The sequence below is a fragment of the Mus caroli genome, unplaced genomic scaffold, assembly GCF_978045245.1.
Source record: "Mus caroli unplaced genomic scaffold, Mus_caroli_1 scaffold_15, whole genome shotgun sequence".
Classification (NCBI taxonomy): Eukaryota; Metazoa; Chordata; class Mammalia; order Rodentia; family Muridae; genus Mus; species Mus caroli.
This window is the reverse complement of record NW_028227270.1, coordinates 102,054,363-102,073,917: the sequence shown is the minus strand read 5'-3', so window position 1 is coordinate 102,073,917 and position 19,555 is coordinate 102,054,363. Positions and strand designations below refer to the sequence as shown.

At 39.5% G+C, this 19,555-nt stretch overlaps 1 protein-coding gene across 4 annotated transcripts in view; it reads left to right on the top strand.

Moving 5' to 3' along the window:
- Positions 1 to 19,555, top strand: part of Amph (amphiphysin) — a 199,797-nt gene that overhangs the window by 114,016 nt on the left and 66,226 nt on the right. For all 4 annotated transcript variants that reach the window (XM_085831274.1, XM_085831273.1, XM_085831272.1 and 1 more), the window contains exons 3-5: positions 5,764 to 5,818; positions 12,705 to 12,799; positions 15,078 to 15,173. In XM_085831274.1, coding sequence (XP_085687400.1) covers positions 5,764 to 5,818; positions 12,705 to 12,799; positions 15,078 to 15,173 — 246 coding nt within the window. The remainder of the gene's footprint in view (positions 1 to 5,763; positions 5,819 to 12,704; positions 12,800 to 15,077; positions 15,174 to 19,555) is intronic.

Sequence of the window (19,555 nt, the reverse complement as noted above, 5' to 3'; positions counted from 1 at the left end):
TAGCAAAAGTTACCTGAATAGAGAAATCAGTTATTACATTACCACATTTAAAATGTTAATTCTATATACTGTATTTTAAACAGTTATCAAGTCCCTGCTACCTTAAGGTAACTTCCTGACTCAAATAACCTCACTAATAGCATCTGTTGTGTCTGATTTTCTCCTCCTCCTCCTCCTCCTCTTCTCCTTCCCCTCTCCTTCTCTCTCTATGTCCAGTTTTCTAATGTTAGTAAGGAATAAATGACTCACATCCTCTGCCCATGTGTGTCATGCCCAATGCACAATGGAGTATGTAAAAATAGTTCGCAAAATTCACTAGCACTGACTAGCTGACTAGTGTTCTACAGTATCATTAACTATGCATTTTGTTCATAATCCTATTAAATCAATACCTAAAATATAGCTTCTTCTTTTTTTTCTGAAAAGATCTAACTGAGATAAAAACAAGCTAATAAAATTGTCTTTGTTGACTCCTGGAATATTTACTATGATTTAGTTCTTGGGTATTTTAAATTCTTTAGTGTTAATTTTCAAATGCTATTTATTATACCTTAGTGGAGACCTGGTTCTGAAGCCAAAGACCTAGAAGTCTTTCAAAGTGAATGGCAGTTCCTGTCATCCTCTCTTCATTGAAAGCCCACCTGTCACTGACAGCGTATATCATGGCATTTTCCTTCAGTGTCATTTATTCATGCTTATTTGATACTTCATAGACAATGTCTTTTACTGTTTCGGGAGCTTTACCATTGCTTGTCAGGTACTTAGATGATGATGTCATAGACAATGCTTCCTGGACAGTGGCGGCTGTCCAAGGTTCTGAAAACTCTTACAGATGAAAGTGTTTTGAAGATTGGCTTATCTGGTTACCACTCACTGCACACAATTCTGCACCCCCTCACAGATTATTAATGCACTTTTGTTACTCTGAATTAACATGGTAAACAGCAACTTGAAAACACAATAAGATAATCATGAAATGTGACTTCTTTGTACTCATAAAGATCTCTGAAATATCTATTGTGAATGTGCAGTGTATCTCTCTTAATTTCATTTTTAACTTCAAACTGATCTTTGGAGGGGGTGTTGATGAAAGCTGTACACGGGAGAAAGAACCAGGATGCCATAAGTCTCAGCAAGGCAGAGATTTTTTGAGCCATACCTACTTTGTGTGTGCCTGCTAATTTTTGCAACCTCTATTATGAAATCTTCACGGTTTCCAGGAGATCTAAGGAGAAGGCAATTTATGGGAGTGCCCCCTTCTTCCCTATGCTAGAAGAGTGTGAGAGCCCCTGAGGAGAGTGAGTGAGAGAGTTTTAATGTGGAAGAAAAAGGACTCTAACTCCCTTAGGCTGTATATGTGGGAAAGTGCAATCTAGGGGACCAACTGGGCTTGAGAAATATCAGGCAGCTACTGACAAACTGATAAATGATTCAATTGACAGAAGAAAAGACCTTTTGACCAACATTGGAACGGTGCTGCAATACTATAGTGTTTGGCAGGATAAGGGACTTTGTAAGTAGCAAATCCTTCTTGGCTCTTGTCTGAAGAAGTATTTTTACTAAGAAATTCATATGAGTTAATTATAATAGATTTCATTGATCCCTAAAGAGACTGTGATCAGAAGGTGAAATAATAACTTAATACCATTTGTTAGTTAGGAAAAGTAAAGGCATATAGTACCACAGGTGTGAGGAGGATTTGAATATGTTTTCTACACACATAGAATACAAAATTCATGATTGAGTTTAGTAACAATTCTAAGAGGAATTCAGACTGGCTTCAGAGTCAATGAAATCTGAGTAGTTGGAAAAGACTTTTTCAACTTAAATTGAAGACAGCTTGTATTGAGGTCTGGGTTCTGTGGAGATACAGCGGTAACATTGGAGAAAGCGGAGAAATCATTAGAAATGAATGAGAAAAACATACACCAGAAAACCACAGTGCATTGGAAACAAATCAAGGGAAAGTATTCTCTAGAGGGTAGGTGTTGCTGTGTTACAGGAAACACAAATGTGGTCAAGGGGCATTCAGAGAAGGAGAGTGGGGGAGGAAGGCCACTGGCCAAACTATTAGAGAACAGGACAGGACCACAGGAAAGGGGCTATGACTCTCTGTGCTTTTCTACTATAAGCCACCAACAACCAAGCCTTAGAAACATCAGACAATTCTGCTAGATCACACACATCATCAGTGACAGGGATCCTGGCATATGTTACAGATGAATATGAAGTGAGCACACATACATATATTAAGAATTTATTATAATCATCTATGGTTCACCCACCGTGATGGGGGGAAATTTCAACATGCAAAAGAAGCTTGCCCCATCCCATGCTGGAGGTGAAGAATTTTCCTGGAAAGCCTTTTACATTTTGGAATCAGGTAGAATTTTATATGGAGCTCAATGGGGTTATTACCAAAAGATTTGCATGCCCTTGTGGGGAAAATTAAACATTTTAATAACTGGGAAAGAAGAAAGTCATTTAAATTAGCTCCATTTTCTGCTTAAATTGAACTCATTTATTTAAGCTAGTATGATGCAGCCTGAACTTTTCCTCACTGTTACATTAAAAACTCATCTCTTCCTAGAATCTCATTTCATTAAAAAAATTATTCTTTCTTGTTGACAGGATGAATTCAGTATATGGAGTTTAGCATGAATAATTTAATATCTTTGTTGTTTTCAAAGGAAAGACAGTGGTTTAACTGTGGACTTTACCTGGCACACTGTTGTGTGAATGCTTGGAGGGTCAGTGTTCTCTCCTGCTATGCTACTTGTGCCAATAAGCTGAACCATCTTGGTAACTCATGGCCACCCATTTTCGCAGGTGACTCTGCATATGATTCTCATGAGATGCTGAGGGCAAAACATCTTTCTTGATGTAAAGTGAGGCTTCCCTTATCTTTGTGACCCTGGGCTGTTGCAAAGAACCAAGACGAGCACAGGCAGGCTCTAAAAGCCAAAGGTATCTCTGAGAGTCTGATGTAAGGGCAAGGGCTGCAGCATGTTTTATTTCTGTATGTGCTCTGGAGAAGCCACTGGCAACGGCCCAGATTCTCTGGGTTGCTGGTTTGAGATGTGTGGCATTGAGGAATTCAAATCCTCCTAAACTGCACCTTTTAGAACCTTTTGCTTGAGGTTGTTGGAAATCTAAATCTTTCCAGGAGAATAGACTGTCTGAATTCAGATTTGATTCTGTAAATCTCCCAATCTCTGGATTAGGGATGGGAAACCTGACTTCTCTGGAAGGACAATCCCATCTTTTTCTGTTGTTGAAGCAGCCATTATCTTTTAACCATCTGCTTTATCCTTAACATTTCCACTTTGTTTTCTTTGCTGGATTTCTTCAAATTCCAACAATGCTTTTCTGCTTAGCAGCTCCACTGGATCTTTTGTTATTATGTGTCTGCCTTCTCTACCTGTAAGCCCTCTCAGTGTACTCTGTGACTTATTTAGTTGGGCACTTTGTCCCACATCCCACTGATGTTAAACTATTGTCATGGCTTTCTACAGAAACAGTTCTAACTTTTGGAAATGCAAAAATTTAGCTGTATTGCATGTTTTTCTCTCTCTGGGACCCAAGGCAAGCAAGCAGCTCTCCCACCCCCACCTGACATGCTACACTGTGGATTTGAAAGCAAAGCAAAGACATGTAAGGGCTGTACTGGCTCCCACCTGAGTGCTTCATGCCACTTCTAATCACATTCCACAGCCCAAGAGAAGTTCTATAGCCAAGTCTGATGTTTTAAACTGGAAGTCAAATTCCTATCACAGTAATTACGAGAGATTGAAAATAACATAATCTTCCAAATTCATATTTTACATCTTTTACATATAATACTTTTTTTTCCTGAGGATAATACAGGCCAATTTTTCTGAAGCAACAAATTAAATCAAATCTGTATATATTGTTTATCCCATAACGCACACCTGTAATCTACATGTTTATAGATGAGACATGGTAGAAAATTAACAACAATAATGTTTCATAGTTCCTAAGGTCATGTAATTTCATTAGACTACTTTTCTTCTTTGTAATGTCCAGAACTCTCACCTTGTCATTCTATGTAGAACTTATGGATTCTCTTCTGGTCCAGTCTATTTGGAGTTCTGTAGGCTTCTTGTATGTTCATGGGCATCTCTTTCTTTAGATTTGGGAAGTTTTCTTCTATAATTTTGTTGAAGATGTTTGCTGGTCCTTTGAGTTGAAAATCTTCATTCTGAACTTACGGATTCTCCCTGGCTTATCTAAACTACCACAACGAGTGCTCCCACTCTCAGGACCCATTAGAATATAATGGTGTTTTGTTTTGTTTTGTTTTGTTTTGTTTTGTTTTGTTTTGTTTTGTTTTAAACACAAGGATAGTGACCAAAGGATCTGAAGCACATACAACATGGATGCCTTCATCAAACATAGGGTTTGTATTCCTGTGAGGGAGAGATCCAGGCATGACTTTACACAGTGCACAAGTTAAAATTTAGGATTGTTTATGGAATTTTCCATTAAGTGTTTTGGACCAGGGTTGATTGTGAGCTATGGCCTCTGTAGAAAGGGGTAATAAGGCAGGGGATGATCTACTATATATAGACTTAGATTTTAGCGGGGAAAGTCCTTTTTCCAAGATTTTTCCTTAGCAGTCCTGAGGGCTGTGGTGTCTCAGGAAGCTCTTCACCCTCCTCTCTGTGGAGTGCTTTGATACTGTATTCTCTTGCTTTAGAATTTCACCGCCATCTCCTATCCTTTTGCAGTTTTCTTCACTGTGGTTCTAAATGGCTCATCAAGTCAAGAGAACCCTAGAATGTTTGTTTTACACCATGTCTATACACTAAGAGAGCAGCCACTGATATAAAACTCGACAATTTCCTTCTCCCATCCTGAATGGAACTACTCCTGATTAAAACGTATGTGTTCAAGTAAATACAATAAACTTCAGCCCTTGTCTGATGTTAACAGTATACAAATTTACAAAACTAGTCTAAGATTAATTCATGGAAACTTTATCACACTCTCTGTACTCCATTGCTACTCTGTAGGATGCACCTTGAGTCCAATACCCTCTTCAGGTAAATCATTCTTGTCAGTGTTTCTTTGTATTGGTCCCTGTCTGTATTTAATAGTAATTTTTATGTTTTTATGATATTTCATAGTTTCATGTCTGCGAGTATTGTGAATGAGTGTCCAGGGCTAACTGCCATTTGTGCATGATACATAGTTTCTGTTCAGATACATTAGGCTTTGTGCTGGATGATGACTTGGATAATCGTGTGCATAATCATTGCATTAATTTGTTAAGCAGTTGCCACAATTGTGCCCATTAAACACCAGGTGGAAAAGTTCACTTTTGCAAATTGGTAGCATTATCACAAGAGCAAGACATGTGTAGAGCATTGTGCTTCAGCATTTGCCTTCCGACTGGCTACAACAGCCAGCAGCATGGTAAACAGAGGTGATCAAATCTGTATCAGTATTCCCAGGTATCTAAATTAAAGGAAGCACTGACTTGTAAGTGCATAGGGGTTTGCCTGCTGGATCCCATTTTCTACTCTTAGCCAAGTCTTATTTGCCTTTTTCCTCTGATTAGCACCTTTATAAGTACCAAGATGGATGGGCATGTTTTCTTGTTCAGATTGTACTTACATATTTATATTTCTTTCAATAATAAGGTTCTGGCAATGATCACTGAATCTTATTGCTTCCTACATATTTGTATGCCAAATAAAGACAAGATGCTTAGCATCTCTGTACTTGTGTGTTTTTCAGGCAGAGGGTACCAGACTTCAGCGAGAACTCCGGGGATATTTAGCAGCAATCAAAGGTAATGTGTATGTGTGTTGTTTACTGCTTGCTTCCAAGCACAAGTTGTTCTTGGAATTTGTAGGAAGCAGGAGTGAGTGTTAATGAGGAAGCCACTTGGCTTTCTGGCAAGTAGGGTACTTGAACACAGGTGTTTTACTCCACCCACCTCCAATTTCCATTGAAATGATAATCAGAATATACAAGGACAAATATATACCTGCCCTTCTGCTGCAAACTAAGAATAAATGCCACCCACATGCCAGAGATTTCTAGGAAGGCTTGTTAGACAGAGTGTGTTGGAGAGTTTATTGAAGCAAAGCTGCAGCTGGCTTCCCTTCTGAGGGAGTTAGGTCCCAAGAGTACAATACTCACAGATCTACTTGAGATCTCGCAATATGGGGAGAAAGAAGTTGCAGCCGAAGCAGGTGGAGGTTGGGCAGAAAGCACAAGCCTGTGACTTGCAAAGAACCAAATCAAACCAACAACAAAGCAATACCCCCCAATACCCCCCCCCACACACACTATTTATAAAGTCCTGCCAATGGGCTAGGATTAATTCTTAGATGGGAACTGCTAGGCCTCTGCATTGGTTTCTGATCTTTGTCATGCAAGCTAAGAGACTAGTGGAAGAAGAAGAGAAGAAAATGGGTGGTGGGTGTGCTCAGATAAGCTACTCTGCTCAGCTAAGCTGCTCTCCATTGATCTCCAGTCCTTCTCTAAGACAGAGCCAAGAGTATCAGCAGATTAGACCTCAAGATGTGTGGAGGTAGGATGAAACAGCTTATAAAGAGTGTTCGGGAGACTCTCCAAACATTGAAGGCCCAATTTTACATTTCACTACTTCCTAATTCAAATAAACAGTTATTTATATGCAAAAAGTTTCAAAACTAGATTAAAACACAAAGTATTTATTTTTGGGTGAATGAGGTATTAACAGGATGCCCCAAAGCATATAAGCCAAGCACAAGAGATTTGATTATGTAACCGTGAATTTAAAATTACCATAATTTTGACAAATTATTCAATGCAATTGAACTAAGATATAAAGGACTTAGGCAGTAAACTAACCAGGAAAAGGTTTATTTTTTTTTAATGAACAAAATGTTTGAGAAAAAATAGCTAGAGAAAAATTAAACAGGGGAAGCTGAGGCAGAAAGATCATAAGTTCAAAGCTACCCTGATCAGCTTAGCGAAAGTGTTTCAAAATGAAAATGTAAACAGGCGTTAAGGTGATATAGTTTTGGGGTGGACCATCCATTGCTAGGTCCGGTACCAAGCACTGCAAAATCAGAAAGTAACAAGGAACTTCTGAGGGCTGTGACATGAAAATGCCTATCTTCAGGACTCACCAAAGAATGGTGAAGATGGCAATGACACAGGACATATCAGAATATACCCAGGGGTGCCATCCTGGCCCATATTCAACAAGAGGAGAAAGTTTTCTGTTAAGACAACTTTCCTGTAAAGCAATTCGGAAGAAGCTTTGAAATCAGTGGTTTTTACCTTTGACACAACACTTCACTCCTAAGATGATATTCTAATAGTTCAGAGTAAGTGTGGAAAATTGAATATAAACATATCAATAAATAATGAAATACTAATAATGTTAATCCTAAAAAGTTAATTGTAATGATTAGTAAAATTGATTTTTAAACTGAAATGTATGCAAGATTTTTACTTGCTAGGCAAACACTTTCAATCTTCATGACAGCTCGGTGAGGCAGACACTTCTATTGCCGCATTTTAAAGATATTTTATTCGTGTATTTGTAATCATGTGTTTGCCTATGTTTCTCTGTGGGAGTGTATACACATGAATGGTGATGTTCCAGAGGCAAGAGGCATCACAGCCTTTTGAAGCTGGAGGTACACTGAGGTGGTTGCAAGTCACCCAAAGTAGGTGCTACTCTCTGGGAACCAAACTTGGGTCCTCTGCACAAGTAGTATGAGTTCTTAACTACTGAGCCATCTACCCAGCCCTATATATACTATATATTTTGTCAATGACATAAAAGAAAACACCTAAGTTTAGCTAGTCCATGTACCATGCTCAGTAGACTCTCTCTCTCTCTCTCTCTCTCTCTCTCTCTCTATATATATATATATATATATATATATATATATATATATATATATATATATAAACGGACCCTGTCCATTTTTGTGTTTCCAACCCTTTTGTTTTATCTACTTTCTGACATGGCTCCTAAATTCATGAGTAATGGCGAACATCAGTTTCACTGATGCTCATCTCTGCAAAACTTTTACTTAACGTTGTGTGTGTGTCTGTGTGTGTGTATCAGATGAAAACATTCTGGAGTTAGTTCTCTCCTTCCTTCACATGGGTTCAAGTGATCAGGTCACTAGGTTGGTGGCAAGAGTTTTTACCAGCTGACCCATCTCTCAGGCCCTCCTACTCTTATTTCTTAAATAAGACTTTCTGTGTGCTGGACTCCGTGCTAAGCACTTTACACATCTTTCTTGTTTACACTCTTCCAAGCAAATATATGATAAATGCCATAAACTGTGTTTCATTTTCTAAAAAATAATTCCCAGTGTTTAACCACTAACTCCTTTAAAATTTAAGTACTATTTGTAACAATTATATTAAAATGTAAATATCTGTGTGTGTGTGTGTGTGCATGTATAATTGATTTAAGCTATGAAGACAGGAAGTCATATTATTTCTAGATTGGAGCTTTTTTCTGTGTTAGCTGATATTTTTCTGTGGATATATTTGTTGAATGAACAAGTTCTTCTATAGCAGTTGGTCTCTTCTTTCTCGTTAATATAGAGAATGCTGCAGGAAAAGACTGACATAATTCTTTTCTTTAGTATGATATAGAAAAGAAGTCCCCTTAAATGAGTCATTAGTTCCAGTGAGAAACTGGATGCTTCACAAAAGCAGCACCTGCTTGCTTCTCGGGACCACATCTCTCTGAAGGAGAAGGGATCATATGAGCTTGCCCCTCCTTGGTTTCTGCTGATTGGATGGTATTAGCTAGCTATGTTCCACAAACAGTGTTCTGTGTTGAAGCTACTTTGGCCACAGATGGTTAACATGAATGTTTAAGCAGATGCCTGGCGATCTTCCCAGAGTGCTTCTCAGAGCTGCCTATGGTACTGTGTCCTGGAGAGATGCTGTGGTGTAGGCAGGATAACCCAGGTGGCTTCTCTTCTCAGTGTTAAGAAGAATAAGCCATGCTCATTGGAACACATTTTGGATTGGGAAATACACTTAAACACAAGGTGCATGCATGTATTACAAAGGTCACAATTAGCCTTTGTGAAAGGCTAATTCCCAGATGTGCCAGCTGGGAATTATTTTCTTGTGGCCATTTATTCTCTGCATTTTGACCATCTTTGGATCTCTGCAGCAGCCTCTGTCCATTGCATAGAATAAGCTTCTTTGATGAGTGATAACACACTGTAGGTATAAGGATAAGACTTTAGAGCATAGTTAGAAACCTATTGATTTAGAAACTTGACAGTTTTAGGGTTTTCATCCTCTAGGGTCCATTACTCCTCCAGCCACTGGTAGCTTGCTAGGTTTATAGTCCTAAGCATGAATTTCTTCCCATTGAGCAGCCTTAAGTCCAATTAGATAGCAGTTGGTAGCCCCTATGGTAAAAGTGCTACTACTCTTCCCCTGGGGATATCTTATCTTGCTTGTCATTACTGGGATTTGTAAGCTTTATATTTCGAGAGGACTATTGATTGCTTTTCTCCCTTGGCTGCTTGAATAGCACTTTGAATACTGTAAGAGCTAGTTAGTCCTCAGGGAGGAGGCTCCCAGGTCAGCTCTAGCTTGATTCCTCTGAGTCCAGTGTCTGGAGTGTGTGGTGTGTCTTCAGAAATAGAATTTTACCTTCAAGTTCTGGAAGGTACCCAGTAAAAATGGCAGCAGCCTATATATTGTTTTAGCTGTTCTGAACACCCTGACCAACAATACGAAGGGAGGTTTCTTTGCCTGGGTCTGGGGTTTCTGTTATGTAGACTGTGCCTTTGCAGGGAGGACTGTTTCCAATGTAGTGTGACTCCAGTGACAATATTCTACAGGCTTATTGAAGTGGTTGCTTATTGTTCTATATAAGCTATATTATTTTTAACTAAAACATCTACCTCAAGGCTATGCAAACAAAGAATACTCATATTGGAGTGCAATATCTACCATTCTTCATATTGGAGTGCAATATCTACCATTCTTCTTAGAGGATAAAAATAAGCTCATGAAGTTGGCTTCAAATGGAAATCTATTTTACTAAATACTTTGGAAAAAGCCCAAAATTTTGAATAGAGGCTCCTATCTAATATAAACTGAGTATTCTTCCTATATATGGTACTGTGTAGTTTATATACAAGCTTATAAATTACTAATCCTATATCATGTAATAGATATTAACTGCCAACAGTAGGTTTCAGCATGAATTCAGCATTAATTACTTTGTAGGGAAACTGGACTTTACATGTTTGCTCTTCTTCGTTTATGTTTTTGTTTTTGTTTTTTGAGACAGGGTTTCTCTGTGTAGCCCTGACTGTCCTGGAACTCACTCTGTAGACCAGGCTGGCCTCGAACTCAGAAATCCACCTGCCTCAGCCTCCCAAGTGCTGGGATTAAAGACATGCACCCTTATGCCTGGTTTATTGCTCTTTTATATTATATTCTGTTATCATAGTAAGTTCTTTGTTTTAGTTTGGTTTTGTGCTTTGGGGTAATTTTTAAAGAATAGAAACTGAATTGGCTCATCTGGAGATGCAAAGTCCCACATCTGGAAAGTTTCTCTGCCACACCACAGCATAACCATTTCCTGAGCCAAGGAGAGAGAAGTGAAGAACTCATTCTTTAGAAGACTCTGCCCTCTTGATGAGCCTACTTGCTCAATCGTTGCATTAATCCATTCTTGAGGGTATTCTGACAGTCTCTGCTTGAAGACTTCGCTTCCTAACACTGACGTACTGAGAATTACATTTCTAAAACATAAACTTTAAGAGACACATTTAAATGGAAATATTTCTCAGCTGTTAAAATTTCCCAAAGTCTTTGTGCACTTTAAAAGGAAGGCTCACCCTTCTTCACTTGGGTCTCAACCGACCTGTTACCTATGGCATCAGTTTTTTGGAAGCCATTTCTATGTTAAGATGGCTTCTTTCCAAATTCTCTGTGTATATGCCCTGTAATGGACAGTCACTAAGAGAAACATGACTGTAATATTGCGGTTTTTAGCATTAATGAGTAAAATTTTACATAATTTTGTTTGAGGCCAGTTTCATTTTTCACTGCAAAGATCATTTGATGGACAGTGGCATACCCCAACTTGTCTAGAACCTGTATTCTTAGCTATGTATAATTTTAATCAGACTTCGACAGAGACTTAATGAAAATACCAGGAGCCCTTGTTGTCGGGATTATAGAAATACATAGTATTTGTTTGTCACAAAATGGAGGAGTATATTTCTTTACATGTAGCCAGGTCAGGGTGAATATGATATATGTGATGGTGTAGTTTTCACATCATTGGTGGCTTTATCATGAGAGAATATATCTTCACTTGCTTGAATACAGGGGTGGATATGGGTTCGGTGTCACCTTTGTCTTGTCCATACTTGTAAGCCTCTGCTTCCTCCAACTCCACAGGGGCTTGAATCCTCACTGACTCTCTCTGCCTTTGCTCCAGCATGCCCATGCAAGTCTCTTCAGACACATGGGGTTCAAACCTCATTATCAAGGGCATCTTGAACCTGCTTAGTAGTGCACTCTTCATTACAGGATTCCTCAGTTCCTATGTTGCGAGGTACACCCAACCTCAGGGGTATGAGGACCGTTGGTTATGTAGACTTGCCAGGGAGATAGGGAAAACCTAAGGTTCCATGTCAATTACATGCTGGCTTTCACACACTCTTCATGTATGCATTCTATCATCTCAGACCTCTTTTATGTTGTCCATTTAGGCTCCTTGCTGAACCCAGAACTGTTCACTGTCTGTCTAAAGGTCATGTGACTGTTTTCAGTTTACAAATGATTTCAATCTCTGCTTCACTGCATTAATCTCTATCAACCTCCTAGTGATAACGGCTTAGACATTAATGTGACCAGGTGGGGCCTTCTGGCTACTGTTTGCCTATCATTCTGGTGTCATTCACAAGCGCCTCCATGTAGACCCAGCATTTGCATCTTATCCTCTATGCTTTGCTGAGTCTGACCATGTCAGGAGGAAGAAAGTGGATAGCGTCGGCAAAGCCCCAGAGGTGCTTTATACCTCTGCTGCTCAAAGAAGCTTCACAGCATGACGATTATTAATAAGCGTGTTTGCCACCTACCAATGTGCAAGGAAAATTTAGACCCATAGGCTGATGAAGCCAAAGCTTTCTGGAAGGTCTTATTCAAAACTATATTTAGTTTTGAGAGATAAATACATTTTACTTGTCACCTTAAGAAGAAAGTTCCTTTTGAATTGTAACCACTTTCAACAATTTTACTAGCTAAATCACTAAGCCACTTACATCTGATCCATACAAAAGTCATATTTATACTCTTTCTACCTGTTTCAAAAGTACTTTATTTCTGTACAGTGATCCGAGATTAATTTTGCTTTTAGAATTTTGTAGCTTTGTCTACTATTTTTGTGTTCTAAAGATTTGCTAGGTTCCCTTTAACAGGCGACTAGAGCACACTGTTGTTGCAGTTTTCAGATGAATGACACTGTTAACGTTTCCTGAGACCCAGTGGTTTGCTGCCATTGTGTAAGTAACTGAGAAGGTATAGCATGAGAGTGAATGTAAGGCTCAGAGTCTCTCAAGGAAAGATATAGCTGTGCCTTCACAGTTGTTTCTGTGCCACTTAGCAAAGCAGTGGAAAAAAAAAGCAATGCCTCCCTATTCCATGCAACTGTTTTTCTCCAATGCCAGGTATGCAGGAGGCCTCAATGAAGCTCACTGAATCTCTACATGAAGTCTACGAGCCAGACTGGTATGGACGGGAAGATGTAAAGATGGTTGGTGAGGTAAGAGCTGGATGGCAACTTCTAGGAGGCCCCGTGTGGCTTCCAGAAGTCAAGTGCTCCGTCCACATTCCACTTCTCCACCTCAGAGCATGAATCGCAAACCAAGATGAGATACTAAAAATGCAGCCTAGAGTTCTAGTACCTAAGCCATCCCCAACTTGTAGTGTGAGGGAAAGTGATTCTGAAACCATTTGAACTTTGGGTTAAAGATTGCTTTTCTTAAAAATAACCATAGCTCTTTTCTATTACACACTAGAGGTTGTAACAGCTATTTGTGGCTGAGCCTTTTATCAACTTGATTTCCATGCAGTGATTTCATTCCCCTCCCCACTTCTCCCTTTTAGTCAGCCTGCCTGGAATGCAGAAACAAAATCTCAGAAGCTCACCCATCCCTCTGTAGCACAGCTAGTCCAGTCACTAAACTCAGCTGAACTTTATGGCAGCCTTGGACTTAGAAATACCCTCACACCTGAATTAAAGACGACAGCTCTAGGTCACTCAGCCCTCAAGACGTGAGCACATGAGCATCACCACTTTGTGAAAAGTGGAGCAGAACAGACAGCAAGAAGGGCCACGTCACCTCAGGCAGCTCTTTTATCTTCTTGGAATTCCCATGTACAAGATGGAAATAATGCCAATTATACTAACAGAAATCACATTTGAAGCCTTTGTGTGAAGGTCCTCTCATCAGTGCTCAGAACATGTCCTTGTCACTGATGGGAGAGAGCTTCTAGGCCGCAGTTATCCCCCCTCCAAGATTTTTGGTGAAAAGAAGAGCAATTGTTTGTCATGTCGTCATGTCAGGTGGGTCAATAGAGCTCCTCTAGAAACAGAAGATCTGAGTTAGATGATGGAGTCAAAGCCCAAGGGAAGGTTAATTCAGGAGCTTCTGCAGGGGTTCACAGTGAGTCTCTGGCTGCTGCGTGGCAGTGCTGATACCCCGATATTGATCTTCATCGTATCATTAGAACTGAAATGAAAATGGGTTTATCTATGGGAGTGGGTCTTGTTAGATATATTCTATCTTCCAAAATCTTTCAGGATGTGAATTTGGCAAAGCTGTTCCCACATACCACTTTTAAATGCAGTTACCAAGTGTTTTTGTCGTCTTACATTTTCCCTATATGAAAACATCATATTTCAACAACATGTTTTTAAATGCTTATCTGTCTTTGTACATTTCTGACTAATAAAGTATTCTCAAAACTCATCAGAAGCAAGGAAAATGTAAAGAGTTATGGAAAGCTGTGTTCCCATCCTCAGACCATTGTAGGATTACATTTTGTCCACCGCAATGCTCCTATCGACACTGGTTCTTTAATGAAATGGCTGCTATGCTACACTAGCCCCTGTGGATTCCAGGACATCTGAACCCTCAGCTCCAGTTTCAAACATCATCCTTTGGACCATAGAGCAATTGATCATTACATGTTCAGAGTGTCTACTCACAACAGATGATGAGCCTTTTTTAATTGATGAATTTAATAATTTTGTTTGAGCATTATAACTAGGATTTAGTTTTTGAAGGTCAAAACAGGAAACAAAATGCAAATAAAACTTCTTTTTCTTGTAAATGATATCAGGTAGCCTAAACTGGGCTCAAACCCACTGTCCAGCTATGGCTGGCCTTGATCTTCTTGGCTCTATTTCCCAAGTGCAGACATTAGAGATGTGGGCCACTGTCTCCACCTTTAGATTAGTTTTGTATTGTTTTGATTTTTAAACAAGATCAAGATTTACTGCTTACTTAAAGAAATTTGGAAGTAACAGCCCGAGTATGATATGATGAACTGACAAGTACTGGAGACATTTTTTTTTAAATTCACTGTATACCTCATGGTCAATAAGGTATAATACATTTTCTCTTCATTGTGTACATAATATTTCAGCTGTGTTTTGTTGTTTGTTTCTCTCTGGGTTGGCTCTAATTTCATCAACTGCTGTAGGTAAGTTAGCTGTCTCACAGGAATTCTCAATCTTTTCACTCCAATGGCCATTTATTGTAACTTGGGAATCTGATAAACCCTCTGCATTCCTCGGTATCTCAGAATCAGTGATATACTTTAAACAAGCCAAGCTCCTAGCTTGTATTGTTAACTAGAACACTGACCACATGGCCTTGAAGTTTGATTGCATCCTAATTAGGTCATAGTTCATATTGCCTCTTCTAATATCTCAGGAAGTATTGCTTACTATGTGTTTTGATTTTAGATGTTTTAGCAGTTTGATGAAATGTGTCTGGGCTTACGGAGTCACTATCTCTCTGTTTCTCCTTTAGAAGTGTGATGTGCTGTGGGAAGACTTCCATCAAAAGCTAGTGGATGGCTCCTTGCTGACACTGGACACCTACCTGGGCCAGTTTCCTGACATAAAGGTATTTCATTCTCCACGTGTGAAGGAAATAATTGAATGGTCTCATGCAGTTATTAAAATCAGGGCAACAGAGGGGGATTTAAAGTTCTCAAGCTGAAATGGAAGACATTTGTAACTTTTCATTTATTTAAGTATGTATTTTAAATCTATTATCGTGAAATAAAATCCAGCTACAGAAATCAAAGTGGCCTCTTAGTGAACACTTCAATGCTTCTTTCTTTACAGAAGTCTTTTCAAACCTGTAGATACAAAATCAGAACTCAAATACCTAAAATCTATTCCAACCTTTTTATATGTAGTATGAGGTGATTTTCTTTAAAATAAATGACGGTCACAGGGAGTGGGGAAACTGAACTGTAAATGTAAGGAGAAATCTGATATTTCACTGTTCACTGTTAGTTTCACATGCAGTCACAGTGCACCTGTGTGTTTTGCTGTCCTTAAATTTTTCTGATTAAAATCGAAATATGAGCCTTTTAGGATGTGAAAAAATTATGTTTAAAACAATAGCATTGGCTCTTAACGCCCCTACCAGGGTAAATAAAGAGGTGAATGGTTGAATGTCGTAGATCTGGAACTGCCACTGTAGCTAAAGCTGGGTTTGAAAAAAACATCTGTATGCAACAGATGTGCAGCAGTAGCCCCTTTGCTTCTGTGCTCAAAATGGAGTCAGGGTATGTTGGCCTTCTAGCAGGGTGAGGAGGTTATGAACCAGCACCAGTGGACATCTGGGGCATCTCCTTTTACAAATCCACTGTCACCTGGCCTTCTGTGTAGTCAAGAACAAATACCAGGAAGCCTCCTATAGGGAATGCACTGGTTTTGGCTACACGGTGAAATGAAATGGCTTCTCCACATCACCACTCAGAGGGAGGACGAGTTTTTCTGCTCCTACAGACTGAATAAAGAGCCTTTGGTGACTTCTGGGCAAGAATGTAAGTGATCTCTCCAAATATATTCCTCTTGGTGGCCACATGTCAACAAAACAAATCTGAATGATGGATTCCCCGTGTTAACATTATCACTAGAGATTTCTTCCCTGTGTCCTCGTTTTCCTAGAGTCTCTGTGTAGGCATTGATACATTAGACAGAACAGCCACCTGACTATCAGCAAACATTAAAGTCTAGAAGGCAACCACGAGAGTTTACTAGATCCTTACGATTAAGAATAAGGAGTTTGATGAGGGACTCGGGATTGTGATAGACACAGACTGTGTATTGATAAACGGAGTCTCAGTAGTTGTGCTTTCAGACAGGCTGGGAACTTAACTGTGCACAGTAATGTGCCTGTTTATTCTAATGTGCTTGCTCTATTTCGTGTCCTCCTTGGTTCTGTAGAGTTTCTGACCCCCACTGTCACTGGTTTCTGATGCGCTCCTCTTGATGGTCTCCTCTTGGACTGATCCTAATAGTCATCCCAGTTACATTTTGAGAAACCTGTCAGTCTTTCTGTAGTACAACCCACCTCCTGTTCTTTTAAAAATAAACTTTATTTTTTTAAGAGAAAAATCCTTGCTAATGAGTAAGAATACTACGCGTCAAAGTTAACAAGACCCAAAGTCTATACAGCTTAGTAAACTTATCTACACTAAACGTTAGCCTTCGAAAAGGAAGCTGTGAAGCTTCACATCAGATTCCATGTTGTTTTGGTTGAATATATTTTGTATGCTTATCCAAGTCCATCTGCTCTGGGAAATCTCAAACTATCTAGAGAGAGCTAGACCCCATCAGTGCTGAGGGCAAAGCTCCTACCACAGGGCTAAAAATGGGGCCACTACACAATTGTTGAACTTTTTCTTTCCTAAGGAGAAGGAGTCTGGACATTTAAAAAGCTAGGCTTGTACTGAGCTTCGAGAGACAGTGATGGTGACTCATTCTGTTGCAGATTCGAGTGTCACCCAGGATCGCACTGGCTTCCCAGTTTGTTGAATATTTATTGGCCCAAGGGAGCCACCCTAGGGATACCATACCAAAGTTCATTGTCAGATAGAAGTTCTGAGAGTCTGTACTCAGGTAGGAGCTGGGAGTCAGGGCATAGCAGCCATATGCCCTGGGCTATGCCAGGCAATGGCACTATGTCAACTGACTGTAGGCTTATAGAGTGTCTGCCAACCATGGCTTTTAATTGTCCTTGCTGCTTATGCAAGAAGCCTTTCACCTAATTTCTGTCTTTCACAAGAGAATTGATTTGTAGTTTGAATCAGTGCATCCAGGAGAGAAACAGAAACTAGGCTTCACTGCTCGATCTTCTGATGTTACCTCTCTTGCATGACAGTTTAATCTCCATTCCTCCAAGATCTGGAAGTCAGACAAGAATAAGGAAAATAGTATTCTTGTCCTATTAATTATAATTGATTGTACTGGTTGTTCATTTCAGTTTATTTGAAGTCAACATGATGTAATACTCAGTAGAACTTTTACCACGGAGCCCCTTTCTTGAGGTACATAGTTGAAGTCACGCACAGAGTGATCCTGCAGTTGCAGCATACGTAGGTATTTCGTAATAGCAGGATTCAGGGCTTCCTCGTGCTACTCTGAAGGCAGAGTAGCCTTCAGATGTGCTTTAAGGTTTAACTCGTGTCATGTGAAGAGGCTGAATCAATCTCTCCTCTCCTTGTTTCCTTTACTCTTAAGCTATGTTGACAAAATTGTCATCCAAGGCAGAGGATTGGAAAACCTACAACATGACAAATAATTAAGGGTATCTCAGGAAAGAGAAAACTTGGAGACTGAAGAATAGCTACATTGAAGTTTTATATTTTTCAATGAGTCCAATTTAGAATTAGGAAAAGACTCCCTATGGTCATCAAATGATGATTAGTGGCTATGTAATGAAGGGGTTTCTGATGGAAAGAACACTATGAGTAAGATGAACTGAGTGGAAAAATTTGATATTTGGCATAGACCAAAACTGACTTCCTTGACTCCCATTACAATCAACAGGCCACATGCATTTAAAACCTCAGGCAAATTCCCAAGCATTTACTATAGCCTATCACAGAAGACTCAAGTACCATTCGTGAGGATGATGTTTGACTTTTGAGCTGTGACTGGCAGGGCAGTCCATGTTGTGATTCCCATTGTGTAGTGCTGACATCTAAATTCAATATTAAAATAAGAACCCACATGTCACCAACCCCGGTGGGCTTATAGCTGTGAGGAATTACTATAAAATATAGTTTAGATTCCAAGTTGGCACCCATGCATGAATAACTAAGCATATATTTTGGGCACACTTCAGTGTGCCCAAATGAATTCCAAATTGGGGTTGTCAGAGAATTTTAAAAATTGTAATGAATTATTTTCTAAACTACAGAAATTTAAGCTGATGAGGAATTTCAATTAAGTTTTTTATCATTACTTAAATTGACTTACTTAAGTTTAGTATTGGATGCCTAATTAGAATCGGGTTGTATGAAAAAATTACTGAGTTAACTCTGTTCTTATTAATCTTTGAGTATTTATTTATTTATTGCTCCAAACTTCCAAAATATCATATACGAAAAAATAGGATTGATTTACTTTTATAGCACAGAACTATCTGTGTCAAGTGAATGACAGATCTTAAAATATTTACTTTCACCCTAGTAAGCTACTTCCTGTGAGGGCCTTGCCACTTCTAGAGGGAAATGTTTCACAAGATGCACTGCACTCACTTTTCAAACAAAAGCCACATTCCAACTGTACTCTTCCACCTCACCCTGATCATGGTAACGACTGCATTTCAGCTCTTTTCAAAGACCAATGCAATCTTCAAAAGCTAATGATTTGCTATTTGTAAGATATTAAAGATGTCTCTGGGGCTGAGGCACATCCATACAAAAGAGCTCTGAGGGGCTGCTTGCTACACAAGCTTCTGTCCCATAGAAAGAAACAGATGCTTGTTAAAAATAATGGGCATTATCACTTTTCTGACAAAAATGGTCCTCTAGCCTTGCAGAAGGGATTCCCTCTCCCCCACGTAGGCTAGCTCAGTGACCATCACGAAGGTACTCTGTGTATGTCTTGAAGCATTTCGTGGCCATGAGGAAATGGTAGCGACAGAAAAACATATCACTGGAATGAATATAAAGATCTGAAGCTGCTCAGTTTAAATACGCTTCTGAATCTACATGTCACACGTGTCGGCGGGCTGTGGAGAAGTTATCCTGAATAGTCAGCAGAGTCTGTGGAGGCACTGGGAGGGGCATTGTTAACGGAATTCCAGGAGCAGGGAAAGACTGACAGGAAGTTAGACAGGAGAGAGCCCGGAAGGTGCACATTGGAAGAAGGCTGCCTCTGGCAGGTGCTCAAGGCGCTCGCCCTCCCCGCCCTCCCACTCTGGAGGGTCAGTTGTTACCTTGTGTGAAGCTTCTCTCACCTCATCTACTCCTGTTGCCAGTT